The sequence below is a fragment of the Falco biarmicus genome, chromosome 5 (assembly GCF_023638135.1).
Source record: "Falco biarmicus isolate bFalBia1 chromosome 5, bFalBia1.pri, whole genome shotgun sequence".
Taxonomy (NCBI): domain Eukaryota; kingdom Metazoa; phylum Chordata; class Aves; order Falconiformes; family Falconidae; genus Falco; species Falco biarmicus.
This window is the reverse complement of record NC_079292.1, coordinates 81,219,636-81,245,595: the sequence shown is the minus strand read 5'-3', so window position 1 is coordinate 81,245,595 and position 25,960 is coordinate 81,219,636. Positions and strand designations below refer to the sequence as shown.

The 25,960-nt window shown below is 35.1% G+C and overlaps 1 protein-coding gene across 6 annotated transcripts in view; it reads right to left on the bottom strand.

Annotated features, from left to right (window-relative positions):
* CCDC91 (coiled-coil domain containing 91) overlaps positions 1 to 25,960 on the bottom strand; it is a 150,049-nt gene that overhangs the window by 109,536 nt on the left and 14,553 nt on the right. For all 6 annotated transcript variants that reach the window (XM_056341289.1, XM_056341287.1, XM_056341288.1 and 3 more), the window contains exons 2-4: positions 13,323 to 13,383; positions 13,132 to 13,210; positions 2,714 to 2,871 (exon numbers count right to left, since the gene is read on the bottom strand). In XM_056341289.1, the coding sequence (XP_056197264.1) occupies positions 2,714 to 2,871; positions 13,132 to 13,210; positions 13,323 to 13,352 (267 nt within the window). In that variant the 5' untranslated portion in view covers positions 13,353 to 13,383. The remainder of the gene's footprint in view (positions 1 to 2,713; positions 2,872 to 13,131; positions 13,211 to 13,322; positions 13,384 to 25,960) is intronic.

Genomic DNA, 25,960 nt, shown 5'->3' with positions numbered 1-25,960 from the left:
GATTAGTCACTCAATGTTTTCACCCAATGCAGGCTGCAAACAGTAGTCATGGAAAAGGAATGCGATACTTTCGTACTAAAATAAGTATCTCATCTTGAGGCTGGACCAAGAGAATAAGAGTAATTGGGACACATCTACAACATTTAGTTAATGCTATTTCAGTGAACTATAAAAGTACAAAAACTGAAACAGTCTTTTAGAATACACAACCCAAAACACATGAAACACTGATAATAAGCCTGTATTTTCAGAAAAGCACAAAAATAAATTAGGTGAGGTTTAAAATATTTTGTGGCATAATTAACAAAAGCCAAAGCTTTTTTTTTCCTTCTTAAAAAAAAAAAAAAAAAACACCAACTTGTTTATATTGCAGCAAAGGAACTTCAAAGGAAAAAGCTGGTAAATCAATTTCAGCTGCCACTTTTTCAACAACAATTTGAAAGCCAAGAGCACTTGAGATTTGGGGAGGGTGGTGAAAGGAACATCTCAATGCGCTTATTGAGAGGTTTGACTGATCTGATTTAATCCATTCCTTTAACACCTTTCATTCCAAACGCACACTCAAATAATAGATTGACTTTTCAATAAATAAGTATCTCTCAAAGGATTCAAAGAAAGAAACAATCAAAAACAGCTGAGATCTTGACTGTATGTGGGTATGTAAGATCCAGCAGACAAAAATGCCAGAAAGAAAACTGCAGTTTGTGCTCTGAATTCCCCTTCTGTAAGAAGCAAAGAGAAGCTACATGTGTTGATTCTGCTTCTGAGTACTACTCAAGATTAGCCTGGCACTGCCAAAAAATGCAATGTTGGAACCTGAAACATTAAAGTTTTTTTAACATGAAACCTCAAGAGGCTCTGGAGATATAACTATAGAAGAATACAGTTCTCCTAACATCCTTCTTTAATAGTTGTGAGTATTTTATTATAGTTTTATGTCCACCAATTTCCTTTAGTATTATCCAAGAGTGCAAAGTTTGATCTCCATTTCAAAATAATGTTGAGGACCTCCTCTCAACTTCCCTTCTCCCTTTAGTAGCACTTGCTAATGCTGTATGTTTTAGTTTGTATTATTTCCTGCATTAAAAAGAGTTTATGAAATCACGGGTCTGTCAGTACCTGACCAGAACAAGATGTGAAAAACTGAAACATGGCCTATAACTAGAATTTGCATACATAATTATTCAGGAAGTAACAAAGTGTATTTCTTATTTTTAGTAAGATTACCTAACCAAATGACTTTTTAGTTTTGAAAAGCAGACCTAAGCCTTAATATTCTGGAATATCCGATGTGCTCTTTCAGGGAACACACAAGCTAAAGGTGCTGGCATAGCACAAACAAGAAAGGATACATGTTATTCACATTTCACTGTTAGCCAAAATCAAAAAGTGTAGGATCTGTTGTGGCTGAAGAAAAGCATATTTTGATCATCCTGCCAGTAACAGAAATTTACTTATCAAAATATTGTCAGAGACGCAGATGAAGACCTTTCAACACAAAAAATTACCCTGGCTGGCATCAGTCAAAAAAGAAAACAAACACTCCCCCATCATGAAAAAAACCCACAACTTTTGGATTTCTAAGAAAATTTCTTTGCTATCATTTGCATCTGGGCACATCTCCTCTTCACTTTTTATAGGCTTTCTCCAGAACATTAGGCTTGGAACAAATACAAGATATTAACTAATTCATTACTAAGACTGAACTATTAAAGCTGCACTAGCCAGTCTTCCTGGAAGTGTGGGCATACAGAGGCTGCTCAGAGGAAAACCAATGAGAGTCAGTTTAATCACAAGTATTTTGTGAAAGTTGTTTAAATAGCTCTAGAAAAATGCTCAGATTATAGAAACGTGACTCGATCATGAAATTTAATTTTCACCATGAGTAACCCTAGGATTTGATGAGACTAGCTGAAGAAACCAAGTAAGTGAAAACAGGAGGGTTGCAAACTATTGACTGTTTCAGAGAAAGGCAAGAGCACTTTCTAATTCACCTATATACTACTATGCATCCTGAAACAAGGGAATTTACAATAAATAAACTTGTTCAAATAGGTGTCAATGCAATCAATGGCAATGAAAATTCACTTGGGAGGGTAAATCTATTTAACCCTTATCCACCGCAATTCAGCATTCTTGTGCTAATCTCCAGGCAGAAATTCTTTCCGCTCCCTTGCTCACCTAATTGTTTAAGTAAAAAGGAAAAACTTTCACCAACAAAAAACCCCATGCTAAGATCAGTTCTCAGCTGTATTGCAACCACAAGGACACACACAACAAGGACAGTGTCAGACCACAAAATAATAATAAAAAAATCTTTAAAAGTAATGGGGGAAAAAATAAAATAAAAATAATTTAATTAAAGACTATATGCACAGCCATAATCTTTACAGCTTTAACAATAACAACTTTTTAAGAAACTTCCTGCTATTGTTCCTACCTTCATGCCTAGCACTATCAGCATGCCTTTAACTTTTAATAACTCTTTAACACACTTATCTCTCTTACAGTCCATACCAAAGTAGTATGCTGTCTCCCAGTTATAGGATTTAAACACAATTTAAAAATTATTTTACTTCAAAGTTCATATCACAGAAATCCAAGGACATTTCACTCTCAAAAGCAATTCAATCTAAATTTGCACAGAAAAGATGCAATGCTAAGATATTTAATACATCAGGTTCCCATACTGAAACAAAAAAACTGGGTTTACCTGTTCTTCAAGAACAGTTGGGTCTGTAACATTGTTGGCTGTTTGAATAGCTGTTGTCACATTATCACTTGATAAACTGAATGAGTCAGAAGGAACCAGGCAGGAAGAAGGCACAGAGTGCTCCCGAAGAACATCAGGGGATATATGGACTTCAGATACTAATGTGAGAAACAGAGAACACACACACAATACAAAGAAGCATTCAAAAATTAATTCTGTTTCTGAAATCTATAGCTAGCAAAACCTGTCACACAGTAGCAACAAGTTTAGTCACACTAATGCAAGGTTATGTACCTCTTAAAATCTAATTGCACCAAATAATAACTCCGTACATGCATTTTGAGTACTATCAACTTAAGGACATTAAAAATTGTATGGTCACACTAAATTTAGACTTCTAACTCACTAAATTTAGACTGCCTTAGGCAGAGGTTTCAGGAGACAGCTGCCATCAACAGCAGCTGTGTTAACTTTTGTCTCTTCCATTCACATAACCTTTCAGCTTCAGCATGATCTTTGATCAGTTTAAGTCAACTGCAAAAGCGTACTTATAATTTCCTAAGTTTTATGGTTTTTAATTTTAAAGGTATAAAAGTCCTCAACAGTCTTAGAAGACTTACAGAAACAGCTTACCCAGACACATGATAAAAGCAGTTTTACATTGTATAAGAGATAAAAAGATAACAAAGTAAATAACTTTCTAGCTAACTAAACTTAAGTGTAACCAATACTGGACTGAGAGCTCTTCCATAGCAATTTCCAGTTATGCCATAACTGGGGATCATCATTATCAAATCCAGAACAATAGAAACTTGACCGCTTTTACGAAAGATTCAGACAAACCAAATAAAAAGGAGAAGAGCTTTGCATACATTTTTAATTTAACAGCAAAGCCCTGCAAGCTTTGTCACAGTCAGCTACAGGTAGGACTTTGCAGTAGGTAAGAAAGTATATACAATTGCTTTAGAAAAAGCAACTCACATTTTTGTTACAGATCTGGTAAAATGTAAAAGATGCCACTAGCCTGGAGCAAGGCTCAGCCTCTTCAATATCACTGTTAAATACTGCACAAATATGCATTCACAGTGCAAACAAGTGTATACATTGGCCTGAAGGCATTCAAAAGGACAAAATAAACCTTGAAACCAAGCGTTCTGTGTCCCATCTTCTCTACCTCTCATTTCTACAATTCAGGTTAACACAGAGGAACATGCAAACCTCATGTAACGAAAAGAAGAAAACAGCCCATGAGACAAGGATGCTAACTGCAGCAATAGTAGATTTGGACATGGGGGGGGGGGGGGGGGGGGGGGGGGGAGCCAAACACGAACAGCTACGCAAAAAATGGAAGCTAGGATGAAAAGCCTAGAGGACAGTACTAACAAAACAAAGGACTGAGATACAGCTGTATCTTTAACAGTAAGCTCTTCTCCAGAATTGGAAATGGGATTTTTTAGGCTTCCTTTATGTATCATATGTACCACACCTATGAATCCCCACTCCCCCCCTTCCCCTTTCCATGTCTGCTTACAAAGGCCGCTTCCTATAACCCATTATCTACTCTGTTAGTCAAATGACAGTGAGATGACAAAGAAAATTACCTTTTTGCTTCTAAAAAAACAGTGAAGTCTCTGTTCTATGCTATCACTTAATATTCTGAATTTCAGTTGGAAACCAGTTTCCAACAGAATGAAAAACAACTAAAATAATGTACCAGGCAATTGTGACTGAGCAGGCAAGCTGTTTCTCTTACTAAAACAGTCAACTCACAAGGAAAAACCTAACATGACAATGATCCTTGTAGTGTTAGTGTTCAGCCTTTAGTGATGATCACCATAGTATAGGCATAGTCCACATATAAATAATTTATCACAAAAGTAAAAACAGAAACTGAATCTGGATACAGATAAGGAATGGAGACTCACAGAGATTAAAGCTTAATGTATTCACATATTTTGGGGCATCCAATACTAGATACAAGACTTAATTTTTCAGATAATACAGTTTTATGTGGAACCTTCTACAATCAAATCGAGCTTCCAGCGATTCTAGTTACAGCAATGAATGCTTAGCATTTTGAAGGGGAAGAAAAAACTGAAACAAAACCCCCACCTCTTAAGTGACCAAAATAAAGCCTAGGAAATGAGGAGTAACAACTGGTGACCACCTCTGAACACTGTGGTTTAAAATTATTCAACTAAATACATGACCTTGCAGAAGACGAGAAAAGGTGGCAACTCTCCAAGGTATCACTGAAACACCTTTTTTACAAAACCTTCTTTTCACTTTCAGCAATGGTAAAGATTCATAAATCAGCACATGTAATTCTAGGAATGTCTATGTCTGTAATTCAAGCTCTCTTAATTCATTCCTCTTGTGTATATACTGGTGAAATTGCATTAGCATTTTAGTACAGCTCAGAATTCACTTATGAAGATGACCCCTCAATCATTCCTGCTTACCATACCTCAGTTAACATAATGAACAGTTTCAGAACCTCTGAAACAAAAACTTGACTCTGGTAAAACTACCTGACTGGTAATGGACAACAGCTAATGGACGTTCGAGTCCACAGGACCAGGCTAATGATAGTCTGAAGGAAAAATGAAGAACATCTAGTATGGATAATGGCTTTTCAGCACCACTTCACAGATCCTCTCAACTACCACCACCTGCTACAATACACAGTCATTCTGATAATGACAAAATATTCTTCCACAGCATCCTGCCCTGATGCAATATATCTCCTCTAACTTCTTCAGTAAACGCAAGGCAGGTTAATAGTCCTGACAAATTTCCAAATAAACGGATTGATTAAAGCTGCAGTATTATAAAGAAAAGTAGCATGTACCCAATTACAGTTATATCAAAAGTCACAAGCCTAAGAAGGCTGATATAAGATGCAGATACAAGTTATTGCCAAGTTATTGTACTTAAAACTGATAGTTTCTGAACCCTTGACTTTCCAGTATGAAGAATATTATATCACAAGTTTGTACATAAGAACTGACAAAACCATGCAGTTTGTTAACAGAAGTGGAGATCTGTAACAGCCTGTAATCTTGCTCACAGAAGAAAAATTCTCTATCTTTATCCTAGTAACGAGGCTCAAACAATTATTAAAATCACTGGGGGATCAGAAATTCTGAAAACAAAACAAAGGGGATTAACATGAACTGTTAAATCAACATTTTATATGAGTCATACACTTCATACTGAGCTTCAGAATAAATACATTAGATAAGAAATACACCACTGAAAAAATAAAGAGTAACATTTACTAATTGGATATTATTTACATCCAGCAATTAAGAGATGATATGTCAGAGGGCTCTGACAAAAGACCATATAATTCTTTGACATAGTTTGCACCGTTCTACAAAAGTATTTGCAGCACAGTCACCCTACGTGTGGGTTTCAGCTGTTAAAAAAAAATTTTACAAAACACCCTAAATTTTCATCCTCAACTACCCATGTCTTCAATCATACAATCCAATGACCCTTTAAATGATCTTGTATACACTGAGCATTTTTAGTTAAAAGTAACATTCAGATAGAAAGTTTAAGCCTGGTTTTATGTGTCCAAATTTCAGTGATCTCCTTTGAAGGACCCACATACGGTTGCTCAAGCACAACTGTAAGGGACAGGAAAACAGTATCCTACAAGGCAGGAATCTCTGTCAACTGTATCATCGGAGGCAGAATACAGGTATTTACAGCTGCACGATGCTGAATAAGCAGCTTAGGGAAAAATAAATTGAAAACTATTGTATTTACATAACTCAACCAATTTACTTTTGCCAATACACGGCAAACTAGCACACAACAGCATATGTCAAATGCATTCTAAAATACATAAGTAACAAACACCCAATAAAATGAGCTTATCATTGTTTGTGAAAAACTTAGTTTATGAAAGAATAGAATCTGTTCCAAAATATGTATTACAAAAAATTCTTTTCCCACAAAACAAGAAGCAAGAATTAATAAATTTAATTCAAAACAAAGTATTTCCTATGTTTACACTGTTTTTACCTCATTGTATATGGATAACTATTAAAAAAGGTTATACTGCTTAAAGAATGAGTAGAAGGGTACAACAATAGATATCAATTGACACCCAATAGGGCCATAATAAATGTCATAAGGTTCTCAGATGGCATGCATAGTATTGGCAAAACTGTAAGTTTTAGTAGTTACCTTAGCAATTTTCAGGGTGTTGTTTTTTTTTTTTTTCCTTAACACACTTCCCAATTTCTCCCTTTCCAAACCCAATACTTTTAATCACTGTATTTGCAGATCACCAGTTCACCAGAATGAGGTGTATTTCCACATCCACTGGGGTATCAGAGTTAGGATCAACAGCTAAATGTCTACGTAACACTGAAGTTGACAGCAATTTCTCTGTCGGCTTCAATGAGCACGAATGTCCTCCTATCAACAGGAAACACTTCGCTGCTTCTCTATACATACCAGTTTACAGTCATACATCAACATACAGAGAGGAAGAAAACCGACTCTAATGTACTTTCAAGATGATTTCTTTTAGTTCACAGCAGAAAGCTCTTCCCCACATTTTATCCTTTCAAAGCCAAACTACTCTAGAAAATAAGTAACACTATTCCAACAGCTTAAATCCCAGGCCATATGGAAATACTGATTTATTTTCTAACTTCTTATTTAAGTAAAATTTATATACAGCTACCAAAAGTTTACAGCACTGTAACCATTTAGTTGAACCTCAGAAACAAATCTTTCAGTATTCAATGACTACACAACTTAAGAAAACTGAGAACTCATTCCCATCAGTTTTGTTTAGTTTTATTTCAAAGGCTTCCAGAAACCTGGCAAAATATTCAGTCAATATGACTGTCTTTTAAAGCAGTTTGGCAACCATTAAGGAAGAGAGAGAGGAGGTGTTATGTAATCTAATAGACATGCAACAAGACAATCTTTTAACCATATGTTAATTTCAGATAATCAAATCTGAAAAGTTATATGACTCATTTTCAAAGCAGCATAACCCAGGTAAAGGAAATATTAGCAAACAAAAAACAGGACCATTCCAGAGTTAAATGAGGCTTTATACCATTATCAGCAAAGACCTTTAAACCCTGTCCAATCATGGCAAGGAATAAAGCCAATTCCCTCCAATCTTTTTAAGGATATAATACTGTCCTGCTACTATTTATCACCCCTCCACCACCCTTCCCAAGTCAAGATGTTAGTATTCTGCAGAAACACAGAATTTAACACGAAAAGAAACAACTGAAAACAACCATTTCAACACAACAGCTGAAAACAGCACCTTCCAAGCAATGCAGATCTCTTCTTACATGGCTGCACACCAGCACACATCACCCCATCACTTGTCATATAGACTTAAAACATCTTTTTTCAATGCTACAAACAAGACCATCAGAACTACTGAATGCTTAGTTGAAACATGAAAAATATGCTTTGCATATATACAGTCCACATGCATTGTTAATAAAAGAGTATTAGAACAAGGAGAAAAATCTTCTCCAGGAATTTGGAGGATGTTCTGTTATTCAAAGCAGGCACTAAGAATTCTCACTATACGACCAAACCTAATACTTGGCCAAATTAAATCAAAGGGTAAATAAAGAGCTTCAAAATTACATAAGCTACCTCTAGTTCTTCTTAAGGAAGGTAAACATATTGACATGACACAAAGCACAGAAAAGATTCAAGAAGATTCCCAAAATAACTTAATAAATAAAATAAACAAATAAATAGAGCTCCTCTGAAACACCTTTGTGACAGGAAGTACAGATATAATGTTTCAGTCCAAAATTAATAAATAAAACAACCTTGGATCAATACAGACTGGAGGCCACATATAAAAACTAGCAATTTTTCTAATGTATGTGGCCAAAGGATAGAAGAAAATTAAAGAAAAATCTTACCCTGTAAGAAGCTAAACCAATGAAACTTGGGAATGCAATATGGCTCCACATTAAGGCACGTAAACTTATATGGCTATGTGAGCATTACAGTTAGTAGATACTTGGTCAATACAACTGATGGACACAAAGCAGCTAGCTACTCAAGCTCCCCTTAAAAGGTGAACCCAGCTTTTGGGCATCTGAACAGCGCTCCAGTTCATGGAGTGAACTGATTACATTTCCATTAAACAAATGGAGGTCACCTAGGTCATGCAAAACAGTGAAATTGAGATGTTTATACTCTAGTGCTGGTTTGCATACAGGTGTGTTCTTGTCTCTTAGGTCTTTCAGTTCGGCCATCTCCCACAGTCCTAGATGGCAGCTATAGGTTATAGCTCTTCTAAATCTCCAAATATATTCCAACACTATAGAATCTACAGTGACTGGACTCAACCTTCCTTTTCTCTGGTGAAGCACCAGGTCAAGCTGGATCATTACTCAATTCCTGATTAAAAAAAAGAAAAGTGCAATTAACTGAGACTATAAACAGTTTCACTAAAACTAAGCAACATATTCAAAATCTTTACTGGAAGAACAGGTACAAAAAACAATAGCATAAGCCTCATCTCCTCACCAAATGAAGCCAAAAAAAACCAAACAAAAAACTCTCCACCTCATCCACTGTTAACACTGCCATGAATCTGGTTTAACCTAACGCTTGTAAACAAAATCATTCTGAATCTGCACAGCTTTAATCAGAAACACCTGCTCAGACTGCACTTCCATCTCATTCCCAGATGGGAATTCTGTCTTAATTTCACTGAAAAAGCACCGCTCACCCTGTTTTGTTTTTACTTTTCTTTTAAAGAACTTTTGTTTTACTTAGAACAATCTGCAACAGATAGATTCACAAGGCTCCAAAAGAGTCCTTTGCTGAACATCTGCTTGGTTTTACCACCTGCTTCATCACATGAGCTCCTTCTGATATCCAAAGAATTCCTGCCAAAATGAAACGCTGACACAACATGTAGAGACCCAGATCCTGTTCCTACTATTCACTATAAGCAACAAACATATTCTTCATAACCTTAGAAAAGCGGAGCTAAACCCAGACTCTGTTGACATGCAAGCACAGTGCTAAATTTCAAGATTCTCCTTGCAGGCATAAAGGTAGACAACCTGACACCCACAGAAGTGCAAGAAAACTGACAGTTTATACAACTCTTCTTGAGGAAGAAAAAAACCCTAAAACATATCGACAACAACAAAAGTAGGCACTTCAGTGTTCCAGGACACATTTACTGAACTGCAAATTGACATTGCTCTTAAAACCTTATTTTTATTAAGTTGCATAACAACGTGTTTCTACTGCTAAGCATCTAAAGACAAAACAAAGCAAAACTAACTTACTAATAATTATTTCATTGAAGACTCTTGTTTATCAGTTGTAAGGACCATATTAGAGTCTAAAATACTTCAGAGTTACTTTCTTAGTTAAAAAGTATGTAAAGTTACCCCCAAACACCTAAGTCAATAATACCGCATTTGCAGTTAGATTTGACCACTGTATGAAAAATAGCTCAGTTTAATTGTTTAATATTAATGTTCAATAAATGAAATTATTTGAAAACAGTATAAGTGTTACATTCTTTTTCTCAGAAAAGTTAGCTTATGAATCCAAAGAGCAAAACCCCCTGAAACACACCTTACACTAACAAACCAAGAAAATATCATGAGTTTTCTGGCCAGCCATAATAATTATTACAGTCAGCCTCTCTGAATATCTTCTGGGAACTAGGTGGACTAGAGATAAGGCACTAGAATATTCCATAATTTATCTTAGAGTTCTTAAAAAATCAAATTAGAGAGATCTCATCTTTTCAAACACCTACTTTTTATTCCCAAAGTGTTTTCGTTTTGTGGTCATTGTTTTTTTAACATTTGCCTCTCCAACTTTACAAATGCATTTACCGAATCCAAGCTAAGAAAACACTGATGTTTGAGTAGTTCCCTCACATCTCTCCAAAAGCCCAGGCACTGGGCATACTGTAGTGATTCTTTTTAGTACTTCATGTTAAGGCTGGAAAGGAAAAAAGAAATCCATCACATATACAATGACACTAATTAAGGACTTTTTTCTACCTCAGTTAAACAATCAGAAGGAACAGACCCAATACAACAGGTGGTTCTTTGGACTTTGCTAACAGTAGTAGCAAAGACATCTAAGTAACAGGACTGCACAAATGCATGTTATTTTTCTTCACTACTGCTAACTTCTTCATACTCATAATGCATACTTTCACAGAGCTAAGGTCTTCAGACCTGCCCTATGCTCTATTTCCATGTTTAAAAAGCACCTGCTATGATGGGTTCTAATTCAAACCTGCAACCATAAGAGATAAAAAACAAACAAATTTGTTACCAGTTTTGCCATTCAGAATAAAACCAGTCTTTTCCTATCAGGTGACACTGCTAGAGAAGCCTAGCAGAAAGAGATGCATGTTCTCTGTTAACTGTCCTGATGGAAGGAGAAAGAAGAGTATAGTATTTCTGCTGTACAAATTCTTACTTTTCTCCCTTTCTGAACCAGCAAACACAGCTAATAAACAATTTCCAAAACAATGCATAGAAAAGATTATTTGCACATACCAATAAACATTTCATCACAATGTTGTCTACCGAAAAAATTAAATCAATGTTCAAAACGATAGTAGGAAGCCCAAGACAAGTTTCAAGGGCAAAATTGATCACTGTAATGAACACTGGAGCCTTAGAAATAATTTCTGATTTATTCCTGCATGCTGAGAAATACTGCAACAGGCTTCAGTGTTTTGTTTTATAACTTTTTACATCTTAAAAACATCAGATATGCAGGAAATCAATGAGATGGGTAACATAGTCCTCCTTCCATAAAGTTCACCGAATCTTGGTTGTATATAACTGTATCACACTTGAAATTTATGAAAATAATCTCAATAGCACTAAAATACATTTCTGACATTTTTCAGCAAAACTTACCCTAGAAATTGGTCAGTCAGTAAGACAAGAACAACTTAGATAAATAACAGTAGGCAGAAAACTCTGTCATTTCTGTTACTAAAAACATTAAGTTACAAGTCAATGCCTAACGAGCATTTTGATTGACCCTATTAAAAACTCGCCTCTTTAAATAAGTTCATTTGTTCACAGCAACATTTGCATGAAAAAGTCACCTAAAGATTTTTACAGTAACAAAATATTCCAAATGCAAGGAATTATTTCCAAATTCAAATTATTTTAATTTTGAAAGACTTAAAATACCTTGGTATAAACTACCCTAAAACTTCTGTGTCACTTAAATCATACAAAAAACTTTTGTGTTACTTACAAATAATTTAAATTCTACACACCTTGTTAGGTTTAAATTAGACTTCATGAGATACATACCACATAGCTGTATTGGATTTAATTTAAACACATTCAAATATGCTAATGAATTGAAGCAGTATTTTTTACTAGCAGTCAAAATTAATAATAAAGTTATTTGGGAAAATATAGTTTCCTTATTATTTGTTTTCCTTTATTTCAATGACGAATAAAATAAATTATTCAGTAATGGATGAAAGCCAGTAGCACCAGAAATAAACAAATAAAAACATTCGAAAAGTATGATTTATGGAGAGCTCATAATGAGAAAAATACCTTTATGTTTAAAAATATAATTAGTTTGCACAATTTATTTAGCATAATAATATAACAACAAGCAGAAGTCTTTAGTTCCTGACCAAAGGTTAAAATAGAGCTTGCTTTTTTCTTCCTAATGCTGCTAAAGTGATGTTTCTGTTTATGAAAATAGTGAAATCTAAACTAAAATCCCACAACAAAATCAACTGCCAATCAGTTACACCTCTTTAATCTTTTAGTTGCTCTGCTATTGCACATTTATCCACTATCAATGAGCTTTTTTCAATTTCTTAAAATCCAGACACGCACCGGGCATTTGTATAAATGAATAAAAGTAGCTCCATGATGTTTCAGCTTCTGCTTAAGATAAAGGATGTGTCATGTATTTTCTACTTTTAAAAACTGCTTAAGTAAAAAAAGATCATTCCTCCCCCCCACAAAGCACCTAAGAGACACTATCAGAGTCAACGAAATCTAATGGAGGAAGCAACATGTGCAAGTCTTATTTTTAGGTTTACTTTTTGTACATTTCCCTATCGTTTGCAAGAGACATTCCACACTCAAAAGTAAGAATATCCTTCGAATGAAGAAGCTCTATTTCTTCTTCCCATGAGAAGCCAATCAGGCGTTGACCTGGACAAACCATACTTCACTTTCATTCCTCAAAAAAGTTTAACTTTGAGAAGGGCAACTTCCCAAAATTATTCAGGAATATTCTTATACTAGATTTCACTGCTGACCATTCTTTTATTGTGCATATACACCCTTTTGGGTACTAGTATTTATAGTGAATACATAAGGACAGCAATACATTATTAAGAATTTTTATAGTGATTTTACCAATACCTGTAGGAAATGCTGCCCAAGCAATAGCAGGGGATATAGTCTGCTTTTCACCATCTCCAAACTCATAACTCTCTGCTGCCTAGAAACACAAAAAAAGTATTATTGTAACACATAGCATTTTACAAAATGCTATAAATTCCTATAATAGTTAAAAAGTTAAATTTCAAAATTAAGTCATCTGAATAACATACCTCAAATCCTCCAAAGTCATCGTCATCCATCCTTCAAATGGTACTAGAATACAGCAGAAATCTTGATTTAAAAACAAAAACACAGCTGCTGAATTATTATATTTCCTTTACCTTAAAATAACAATAAAAACTTCATAAAACCAAAGGTATTTCTTAGTTTTAAAGGACAGACTTGGGTAGAGCAAGTCACTGTGGTCAAACCTTGAAAGCCCAGCAGTATGGAGTAATACAACGTTCTATGGTACAGGAAAATGGGTGTATTTAATTCGCCAGTCTCATAAGAGAAAGGTGTTGGACTTTCTGATCAACTAGAAGTCAAAAGACAAAATGACTCATGGAGAAAGGTGTTGGACTTTCTGATCAACTAGAAGTCAAAAGACAAAATGACTCATGGAGAAAGGTGTTGGACTTTCTGATCAACTAGAAGTCAAAAGACAAAATGACTCATGGAGAAAGGTGTTGGACTTTCTGATCAACTAGAAGTCAAAAGACAAAATGACTCATGTATCTGTATTTCAGTTACGTGACAGATGAGTAGAGACCTTCACTTGGATACAACTGCTCCCTAGCTTACCTATGTGCTCTTCATAACCTCATCACCTCCTCATTTAGAAATGAGTATTCAGTCCTTCATCCAAGTACTCATCGCCACAGGTTACCTGAAGTCTTCCTAACTTACAAGTTCTACAAAAGATCAAAGGACCTAAATCAAAACTTTTTCAGATACAGGATTCAAGGGCTAGAACTGCAAGATCTCTCAAGAAGTAATTTTTTATTGATCAAGATAAATGAAAAAAATGAAGGAATTTGAATAGCTTCAAGGGAAAAGATAAGCACTGCCCATCAATATTGTCAAACAACTTCTGAAAGCAAGGATGCAGAAAAAGCTTTCCAAGATGAGAAAACAGAAAGATGGTACTTTAAAAGCTGTATCTATTGCTCTCAAATACAGCAGTCAAGTCCCCAGTACCTCAACAAATGAACTGAAAACAGCAAATAACCTAGTCTGGATATGTATTTTAAAAAACAAACAAACAGCAAACAAACAAAACAAAAAAACCAAAACAGTCCAGGAAGTAGGAATTCTGACCATCAGATTCCAAAATGAAGAATTTTCTTAATTAGTAATGAAGATGATGCAATTTAAAGTGATCACTATATATCATGGATTTTATAGGTTTTTTTGTTTATAATTTAAAATAAAACATTTTCCATTTTCAAATCACTGAGATTAAATCCAAAAAGATTTCCTGCTTTTCCCATCTCTTCTTAGCTGTCTGGCAACGTCAGCACAAACTGCAACTTAGAAAAAGACTGTGGTGAATTTCTGGAAATTTTTCTGCTACCACAGAGGTCCTTCCCTAGGTTTCATGGAGGGGCTGATTTAGATTTTACAAACTGATCAGCATTTTTGAGTTGTAGCCCTGAATTCTGTGGCATTTTCATATATTTATAGTTAAACTGCTGTTCTTTTTACAAAAATGCAGGCTAAGTTACTCAGCTAATGAAAGTAACTCAAGATATACACGGGTGTTCAAAGAATGGCATATTACCTATTTAAAAATATATATATATAATTCTGATATGCGAATGATGAGCCAAAGAACCTTTAGGGTCTTTATAGAATGTCAAAATGTTTGTAAAGTGAATTGACTTCAGTCAAAATAGACTATAGGCTGGAGAAACTTTTATTACTGTGCAAGCACACGCTCAGAAACAGAAGAATTCAAAGGGTTTGGAGGAAATCTTCAAATTAAAGTACTAGAATGTCAGAAGGGGACACTTTCCGTTTATATCCACTGCTGAAAATCACTACCAAGAAAGACTCCAATTCAAATAGTTTAAATCACCACGGTCACAGTGTAAGCAGACAGATTTGGTTAAAGTATATTATCCAGTATACACATGTGCTATAAGTAGTAAGTATCTTTTTAGGGACTGCAAGGAGTTTTAATGGTTTTGTGTTTGTTAGGTTTTGTGCTGATTTATTCTTTAAGAGAGAAAGAAGGTAGCTGGGTATTTTTTCCATCAATGCTAACCTTAACCAGTCAAACATTCATGCATTCCATTAACAATCAGAGCTTTAATATATTAACTCAAAAATATAACACATACACACAGAAATGAAAGCAATGGAAGTTGTATAGATAGAACACCACTGCTGAAGCAGTCAGCAATGCACAAACTGGGAATGTCAATGTATTCATGCTACCTATTATTAAACGCCACCCAAACCAGACTGATTTATATAGGTGATTTATATAGGTACTGCAAAATGCAGCATTCAAGTAGCAATCAGAGCAGTCAGCTGGAGAAAGAGAGGCTTTAGAAAGGCAAACTGGTGTTTTATGAATACACTATGTATCATATCAACAGGTCCTACAGGCTCTACCCAAGTTACTTCAAAATAATTACTTCGAAAGAGCCCACCAGATTTTCTCCCGAAAAGCAAGAGACATTATTCCCATTGTCTCAGAACTGATTGTCTTGGATGGAGAAAGTGCACTCCATAGTCAGCACTGTTTCAAAAAGACAAACTAGAACAAGTTCAGAGGAGTGCAACAGGAATTAAAGCCATTTTGGAAAGACACGCTAAAATGGGAGAGTCTTATTTAAAAAAAAAATTAAAAGGCAAACAAAAATACCTATCAAATATGAAAAATAGCATGCTAAGATGTGATTAACTACTTATAAGGGAGTAAAGGACAGAAACCTCTATAGGCAAAACTGTGTTAAACACTAGCGAGGATGCAACATAAACCCCAACAAGAAATTTGTAAGAACCTATGTATACATAAAACAGAAGTAACTTTTGATAGAGAAAAAGGATGTAGTGCAGAAGAAAAAAAAAATAAATGGAGAAACATCTTATTGAATCTACCATCTTTGTTGCCACATTTCATATACAGTTTTCGTAATCTGGTAATGATCACAATACTATTTTGACCTAAGATTACCTTACTCCACAAATTTTAACACAGACATTTCATGGCTGTAACAGCATGATTGATCTATGAATTATTCCACACATCATTTAAATGGAAAAAAAGAGAAACAGACTCCAAGCAAGTCCCAGTAGTATCAATGGTGTTTTCATGCCTAACTGCCAATCCTCCAGTTTCCAGTTCTTTGGAGAACCCACAGGAATTCTAGGCTAAGTGATTCTCAGCCACCTAGGAAAGACTGTTTGCTATTTGTATATGTATAATATACATTCATACATGCCTCTGTTTTCAGAGGCAAAGCTAAGTTTCTAGTCCACCAGAAAGAAATCCTGATTTGTTTACATGCTTTGTTTGCTGTAGGCAAAAAAAAAAATAATTATAAAAATATCAGAAACTAGCAAACTTTGCATTTATCATAAGTAAGCAGGCAGCAAATTAGGACAGAAAGCATCCACTTCAAAAACTCAAAGGGTGAGGTGCTCTCTTCAAAGAGTGTTTGTGAAAGAGCTCTTCCTAGAAGATGTCTTTCCAAAAAGATATCTCTTCTTGCATAAAAAGGGTGATTTTCAGCAAGGAGAAGGGAACAGGGCCACACCAGTGTTTCAAGAACCCTTTAGAAAGAAATGAATCAAGCCTATTTTTAGCTACAAGTCTTTCATAGCCCTCAAAAGTACACATGCCATTTAGCTCTAAAAAATGTTTGAATAATACGTTATAAACTTAACTGATAACAATACTGAAAATATGACCAAATACACAATTTTTCAATTCTACCCCTTATTCTGGTGATGGAAATGCACTTCTGGTATAAATAAACAGCAGAATTAGCCTAACACCTCACATATAACTCAACAGTTTTGGGAGCAGCTTTTTTAAATCAATCATCTATTCCAAAATGGGCAATAAGACTTCTCTTTCCTCACAGGCTAGGAACATTATTTGTGGCACCAGAATAGGAAAGAATACATTAAGTGCTGACAATCTTCAGAAGGATTTAAAAAACAACACAAAAAGACGAAACAGCCCACACAGTCTTGCCATGACTAAATGTGGTGTCTTAAAATATGCCTGATACTGGAATTAAGTAACTGTAAAGTTGGGCAACAAGAAGTCAACCTCAAAATTACAGATTCATAGAAATTATGGTTGGAAAAGACACAGTAGGTCATCCATCCAGGCCATTCCCAAAACATTACAGTTCGAGAGAGTCATGCCCTAAAAGGCTTCAGAAGCTCTCCAGTCACACTCCTGTGAAAAGAAGGAAACTTTTCATGGATTACAAAATATGTAAGCTCCTGCATTTTCAGCAGATTTTATCAACAATTTGTATTCATCAAATCCTACAATAATTTAGGCCAGAATTAAGACAAGCAGGCCATCCAGTCCAAGGTCCTGCTCAAAAGCAAGGTCAGCACTGCTTTCAGATCAGGTTGCCCAAGACTGCCTTCTCCGGGACTGGTAACGGATGGCCAATGTATCCACACACAGATAGCTCTGCCTATCCAAGAGAGTAGCAAGCTTTCCTATACAAAATGCAGTCACCAAAGCCTGACCATCAGCTTTACATAGGCCATGAGAACTTTGTGAAATGCAGTTCCCTAACACACATTACAAAATCTTTTTATATGCAGAAAGATCAAGAGCCATTCACAAGGAATAAAACAAAAAAATAAGCTTGGAACGAAGCCCCTCTTCCCCGTTCCAACGGTTAGAAGGAGAAGGAATGTTGTAAGCCCACCAGAAATCCTGGTATTCTTCATCTCCAAAAGGAAAAAGTGGTAAAAACATCAAATAGTGGATTAAGAAGGATTCTTCATTCACTTAAATGTTTACCTCTGGTTAGTGAGAATTCAAATTTATCCCGACCTGATCTATTACTTGATAAACCAAATATAAATTTTATGATCAATTTATCTTTGTATGTATCTGTAAAGACAACTAATTTGCCAGGTACATTCAACTGGATGCTATATTACTTGGCCTCTAATTTTCAGTATGTAACTAACTTGCAGAATTTTGCACATCTTAAAGGCACAACTTCTAGAGCATATCGCCATTTATTTTGTCAGAACAGCATGTGTGGAGCTGGCTGAGGGTGGGGATGCTGCATTTGTATTTCTGGCAAAGACAGTTGGTGGTTTAACCCCTACCTATGACAACCTATCAGTTTTATATGCAAGTTTATGCTTAATAAATTACTCATTCAACGTGTTCAATCAATTAACTGTTTCTTAGCAGACATAACATAGACTGCATTATTTGAAGAATAAATCTTTGGCTGAAACTGCAGGCTCCAAAAAGCCTATCCAAGATTAGTATGAGATGTATTAAAAAAAAATAGTAGTCATTTTGAAAGCATATATACTGGCAATACCTCTGTGATAAAGAGCAGAACAGATGATAAATCTGTATCACAAAGTTCTAGCCAGCTCACATGGACTTTTCCTCATGGATCTTCAGCCAAGCCTCCAAGCACCTTTTAGCAATTTTAAAACAGGAATAAAATGTCTTCTTTCTATGCAGCCAATACAGATTTTTCTCCTGATCTATACCAATTACAGCCGCAGGATAAGCATGTGGCATCTTAACAACTTACAGTACCTACTAAGTCATGAATTAGAAATGCTTGATTACACAATACACATATCCCAAAGGGTACAGAGCCCAGGACCAGACTATGAACGTATAGCATCATGGCAAATAAAATAAATTTAGAGCAGCTGTAAAATTTTCTAAAAAACTCAAACCAAAAACTTAGATTTCTCTCTTCACTCCTGCTTGAGATCTCAGCATTAAAAGTAAGCTGTTTGATAACACTTAGACCATAATCAGAGGAATACTTTTCATTTATTATGGAATCTGGTGGCACAAACAACTATATAAACATTACCAAAAATCACTGTCAAAACAAAAATTAAACAATAGCTACTGGCCAATATTTATTTTGCTTTAATTCTTTTTTTACATTGAGGAATTTAACTTCCCTTTGTAGCAGTAAGGCTAAATTCTTCTAGCATATCTGTCATGTATCAATTTCTAAAAATAGCAGCTGTAATGAGATACCGAAATGTAGGTGATTTTTCTGGGGTTTTTTTCTTCAAAAAGAATGAAACAATATGATGCAGTAATTCTCAATCCTTCAAATAAAAATAAAATACTGAAAGGATTGAATTTTCCATTTCTTACTTCCAATTCTGTAATTTGCCTCATGGCAATATCTTGTTTGCAATGAAAAGCTTCCGCGGACTTCTTTTTATTATTAAAGCATCTGACTATACAATAAAATTGAATGCAAAATTTTCCTACAAAGATACCATGATCCATGTAGCTAACATTCAGTTAGTGCTTTGTTATTTAATGAATGGAGTTCACACTCTTGCTACAGAAAGGGGGTGTGTGTGTGTAAGGAAAAAAAAGAGTAATCTGGTATTCTGTATTGTTTTTTAACAGGAAAACTCTTAACAGCTCTTAAATTCCGCATTAAGTTTTCAGCATTTATCATCTGTATCTAACAAGGAAAGTATGTAATTGAGCAAAGGCTAATATCACAAGACCATGAGGACATGAGGCCAGAGGGAAATTTAGGACTGTCTCTCAATTTGGAAAATTAGACTGCATTAGTAATTACAACAAACATGGTCTTAAAAAGAAAAAAAATCTTTGAAGAAACAAAATTTACTCAGAGATACTTTAAATTCTTCGGCTATTAAGAAATATGCTACTTCAAGTGGAGTGCTTATTAATTGGATAAGCTATTATTTTTTAATGAGGTATCTGTGAGAATTCTGGGTAGAACCAAAGGTAAGCATTAGGAAGATCTTTTAAGAAGAAATAGAAATACAAGCTTTTTATAATTTCCGAGAATGAAATGCCCTAATAAACCTGGAAATTCAGTTTTAAGTTTTCTACTTTTAGAAAGGGGGTGGGGTGTATGGTCTCAACTTTTGGTTTGGGTTGTTCGGGGGGTGGGTGGGGGTGGGCCTTTTTAACCAAAATGAAAGACAAACACAATTTCAAAGTTTTAAGAAAAATTAGAAGATTAACTAATATGGAAAGTATAATTTAATACTTGAACCAATCAACTGTTGCCAAAAGTATACAGCATCCACATCTCTATATTAAGAGATGTAAACGTTGATTTTATACTATATCAGAAAAAAGAAAGGTTACATTTTTTTTTCTTGAAGCAGAGCATCTAAATCCCTGTAGGCATACAAACTTATGTCTGTCTGTACATGCCAACTGTTAAAACAAGATGGTTAGATGACGGAACTAAGAACCTGCAACATCTAAGACGCAAAGCTTAGATTGAAACAAGTTATTTCACTTCTTTACTCAACTGCCCTTTTATCTTCCAATCAGGCAATACCACCCCATACAAAGTTGTTCAAGGGCTGTACTCCCTACCCCTATCATTAGATAGTGAAAGTTAGGCAACACAAAAATGCCAATGTTCTCCATCATATGGATCATATTATCATCTGAAAGGTACTGAACTGACATGAGAAAAAAAAAAATCCCTGAAATTCCACAAAAATAGGTATTAAGATAATCTGCAAAAATCAATTCCACAAAGATTGTGTTGTAGAACTTGTAGGTCCTTTTCCTCAGCATACAGTTTGGGGTTTTTTTAAACAGTGCTTAAAAAAGGAAAAAGCAATAATAAATAAATAAATAACGTGCAAATTCCAAGTCCATTTCACTTCTGTAGATCAGACACAGCTTCACAAAAAAGAAAGTGCAGGTTCCATGTTTACCTACAAGCAGAATAAGGGCTCTGATAGCTCCCACAGAGAAGGCAGGTACTGGTTTTCAAATTCGTTTAAGACAAAGGAGTGGGAAAAACCCCACCACAGCCTCACATGGAAAATGCATTCAAGAACTGGCAATTCCTATTATATCCTAGAAGAAAGTAACATCAGAAAACCAGCAAAACGATGTTCTGTGAAATCTGATCCCTGAAGAGCTAATAAGAAAAGTATTTGTAAAAGGTATGATACACTGAAGTAATTTAGAATAGTATTCTGTGAGTGACAACATATGAATATAGACTGTATGCAAAAGAAATTACTAGTGGGGGGAAAAAAGGGCTTAATATTAGATAGATACTGCCTACCTTTCACTCACTGTTCTACGTACATGTAAAATCACCAAATACATGGTGAGCATTTATATACAGGAAAGGAATAATATGTATCAGGAGAGACGTGCTTTCTCCTAGATCAGTAAAATGGTGTGAAGCCTAGGCCAACGTCTAAAATACTACTCTGCTTGTGATTCAGAAATAATCGCTGAGGTTGACTTTAGAGTATTTCCTGAGATAGAGATCTACCACATGCATGTACCAGTTTTGTCTCTCTACCAGACCACAACCCATGAACCACATGGGGATTCCATGTGTAACCGTTAAGTACTCAGAGGATAGCATCATTCAGAAGAAAAGACTTTGCAAGTATCACAGTGGTACTTTTAGCACATATTTTCAATTGAAAGGCTCTAGACAGAAAAGGTCTGTATACTTTGCCTTCCAAATGTCTTTATCACTGAAATCTTTCTATGGTCGGGGGAAAAAAAAAAAAAAAAACCCAAAAAAAACCCCACACCAAAAAAACCCCAAAACCCTATTACCTCTAATAAGACAAATATGGAATTAATTCCAGAGGCTTACCTATTGACATGAGTAATTATATTTTACATATATACATATCTATGTGTGTATATATATACATCTATAATTACACATGTATTTCTTAATTGAGGATCTTTTTTATATTTTTGCCCGTGATTCTTTGTCAGCTTCTCCCAACTTCAAGAATTTCCCACTTAGAAAATACCAACTTTTTCACTCTTGAAAGTCAAAGATGAGTTCAAATAAAACCTTATCATCTAAAGTATATTACAATATTATTCAGCTTCTTTCTTTGCCTCCAGAATCTACAGAAACTTTTTCAAGAGTTAATTCTAACAGCTTCAGTAACTCAAGTTTTTATAGAAAATTCTTCTGAGGTCTCCAGCCTTCACCATAATTGGTTTCTTGGGACCAGAACATGCAAAGACTAGGTTTGGGTTTACTATGAAAATAAAGAATCATGCAGTTAAACTTTCAAATTTCTGTAATGTCCCTCTATAAGCTTTCTCTATCACAAATACATTTTTACTTCAAAAGCCACGCACTTCTACAATGTGTACCTGAACTTCTGCGAGAAGTCTGACAAAGCTGATACAATCAACACGTGTGCTTTCTGAAGGAAAAACCTCTCCCCTCACCAAGCCTTCTCCCCATCTGCCCCTCAAAAAAACCCAGAACGCAGCATGAATTAAACTGGAATTAAAACTTTGTTACACATAGCTAGGCAATACAATGTACCTGTAATTAATCAACATCAAGTGCAGATCAACAATCTCTGTAACCGTGATTCAATTTAATGCTAATCAGAAACCCTGGAAATTAGTTTGTATTCTACAAAAAGAGTTAAGAACAGTATGATTAGTTATCTACAAACTAGGTCACAAAGATCAGACACCAATGGTCCTGCACATGCCTGAGCAAAAGTGACCACAGTAGGCTAAAAATTCTCATACTTAAAGTATACTACTTCTACTATAAACAGTCCTCTAAAAGATAGAGGCAGGCTGTTCTCAGAGTTGCACAGGGAGATTAGGACAAGATCCACAGGACAGAAGTCAGAATAGTGAAAATTCTGACCAGATATTGGAACAAGCTCCCACAGACATGGTGCGGTTTTCATCCCTGAAGATATTCAGAACTCAACTGGACAGGGCTCTGAGCCATCTGCTCCAACCAGATCTTTAAGCAGAGGTTTGGACTAGAAAACCTCCACATGTCCCTTCCATGCATGGTCTTTTTTGTTTTGCACGCAGTTTTATCCAGAGTAGTATAGTAAAAAAAAAAAAAACAACAACCAACCAACAACCAAAGAACTTCAGAATCATAGTAGCAGAGGCAGTAAAAAAAGGTGAATCCACATTCAAGATTGTTCTCCAGTTGAACTGTACTAATAACTACCAATCTGTCGAGGATTATTTTAGGACTGGGTTTGCTAATGACAAATGAACCAACTTCAAGAGATCAGCATGGAAGAGAAAGAGCACCTCTAGAAATCTTCACTGTTGTAGAAGGGACAAAAGTAGCAAAAACCTAAAAACTATTTTCATCGTGAGTTCAAAGAAAAAAGGTCTTACATATATCTCTGAACTCAGAGGTGTTTCTTGAAGAAGGCTGACATGAACTTTCAGCATTAAGAAAAAAAATATCTTTACAAGAAAAAATCGCGTGGGGATGTTTCTTCTCTAGAAGTAATAGGAAATGTTTTCAATTAACTGATTTGTTCAAAACTGCCCGTAAAAATTATTAAATTGCACGATCTGTCTGTGAATACGGCAGGACATCTACAAACAGCAATTATTTTTTTCAAAAAGAAAAAAGTCTAACGTTTCATAATGAATGAATGGTGAATGAATGGCTTTTTGAGCCAGGTTTAGTAGCCTCAGTCTGCACCTTCCTCTTGGCCTTGATACATACAATGTTCTGCTATTTAGTGCTTTTCTCTCAAGAGGAAAGCTGGGTATCAGTTCCAGACAGTTCATGCAACTGGACACTCCAACTGTACTTAATTTTTGTAAAGTGCATATTCATATAACACAATCTTTTTACTTAGAAGCAAAGAATTTAATGGTACAGAAGCATCCACTGTTAAGGGTTTGGGAATGTTAGGACAAACAGTGGTCTTTCTTCTATAGTCCATGTTTGATAAGAAATGGAAGGTTTAAAAGTAAAATAGAAGGGTCATAGGTATTTCAAATGCATTTCCACTTAAAATGTTAAGCTTCAAGAACTCTAACAACTGAAATACTTCTGCTTCTCCATTCTTTTCTGTTAATATCCAGTGTTCCTAAATGCAAACACTTCTTTTTACTTGCAAATCACACTGATCTGTTTTACTAGGACTTAGAAAGAGGTGTCTGTACCATGAAGGGAAAAGCCTTCAAGGAGCAAAAACCACCCAGTTCTGCCTCAAGGGAACTTTGTCACAGAGAAGGCTTGACATAGTCTTAGTAACAGAGCATCACAGCAACACAATTTAATATAACATCTCAAACAAAAACATATTTCTGAATACATGTTCATAAGGATGTGTGGTAACTTGTACAAATGTATGCCAATAAAGACAATATAAGAGTGTTCAAGTCCTTGCATACTAAGAAGGAATATATGCTTTATAAGAAAAAAAAATTATTAAAAAAAACCCAACAACGAAGAAATTGGATAATACTAGATTTTTTGCATGATGCTATGCCTAGGAAAATTTGGTGCTGAGTGAGTCACTGATTCTAAATACCAACACTAATTGCACTGGAAAAAGAAACTTTCACATTAAAAAAAAAAAAAAAAAAGCTTAAGAATTAAGTAGGTGATTGTGATATGTAGTTAAAATGAGGCTTTTTCCCTTATTTAAAAATAAAGTAAAATAGTAAAGGTCTAAAACAGAGAAATAGTAAAGGTCCAAATATAAAGGATGCCCAGTAAAACAGATGTTAAATATTTATGAAAGAGATAACGTTTACCTTTGACTTGCGTAGACAGTTTGCAAAACCCACAAAATATCAAAAGCTTACAGAATATGATTCTATCTTTATATTAGAAAAGCTGAAAGGTGACCATGGATACATGAAAAAAAAAAAATAAATCACTAGCACATGGTAACTCTATTATGCAAACCAGGATGTGATACCAATTATACTCAATAAAAATAAATAGTATTCCTTTATTATTATTGTATGTCTCAGATAGAAAACCTCACTATTCCAATTAATAACACTTATCCCCTCTGCTTCCTTCAAGCCCTGGAAGTACGGTTCTTCTCATAGGGACATTGTACTAATTTGAGGCAAGAAAAAGATACTAACCTATTTCTCTGACATTACATGACATTATCAAAAAGAATAAGAATAATGGCTCAAGATTTTCAACTTAGTGATTTTACATGCCTCAGCTGCTAGTCTTGAACCAAAACACTTTAACTGTAATAATATTCTTCCCCCCCCTGCCCCGCCCCTAACCACCTACTGCAAATTCAGATACTATGAATGTTTAATCCAAAGACTGAAATAAAACATGACCGGTCATTTAAAAAAAAATTAATCCTTTGTTTTACAAGCTCTGGATATACTGTTTGAAGCAGAAAAGACCAGGCATTAGTCCTCCCACACAGAAAGAATGCATAATCATTGCACTTTTTTCTCCCTTTACTAATACTTGAAAAGAAGACTTGATGACTTTTCGTTTACACATCAAGCAGGTGAATTCGATTTTTCATACTCTCCTAAAGAGAAGGTTCAATTCACAGAGAAGCAACTCAACATGAGATTTTAAGTTCATTTTCATATGACTCTTCTGAAGCAAACCGGAAAGGTTTCACATTGTCTAACCCAACCCTTAAACAAGTAAAATAAAAATGCTGATTTGCCTTCCAACAGAAAACATTGCTGCCAGAATGTCTGTGCATATGTTATCTTTCCTTTTTACTTCATTTTGGTCTACTCATAAGCATGTAGCACAACTCTTACATCATGTGACCTTTGAACAATGGGATATTATCATAATTGTATGTTCTCCGTTGCAACCAAGAAAAATATATTTACTTCTCAAAGAAAAGGTTGATTGCCAGTGAT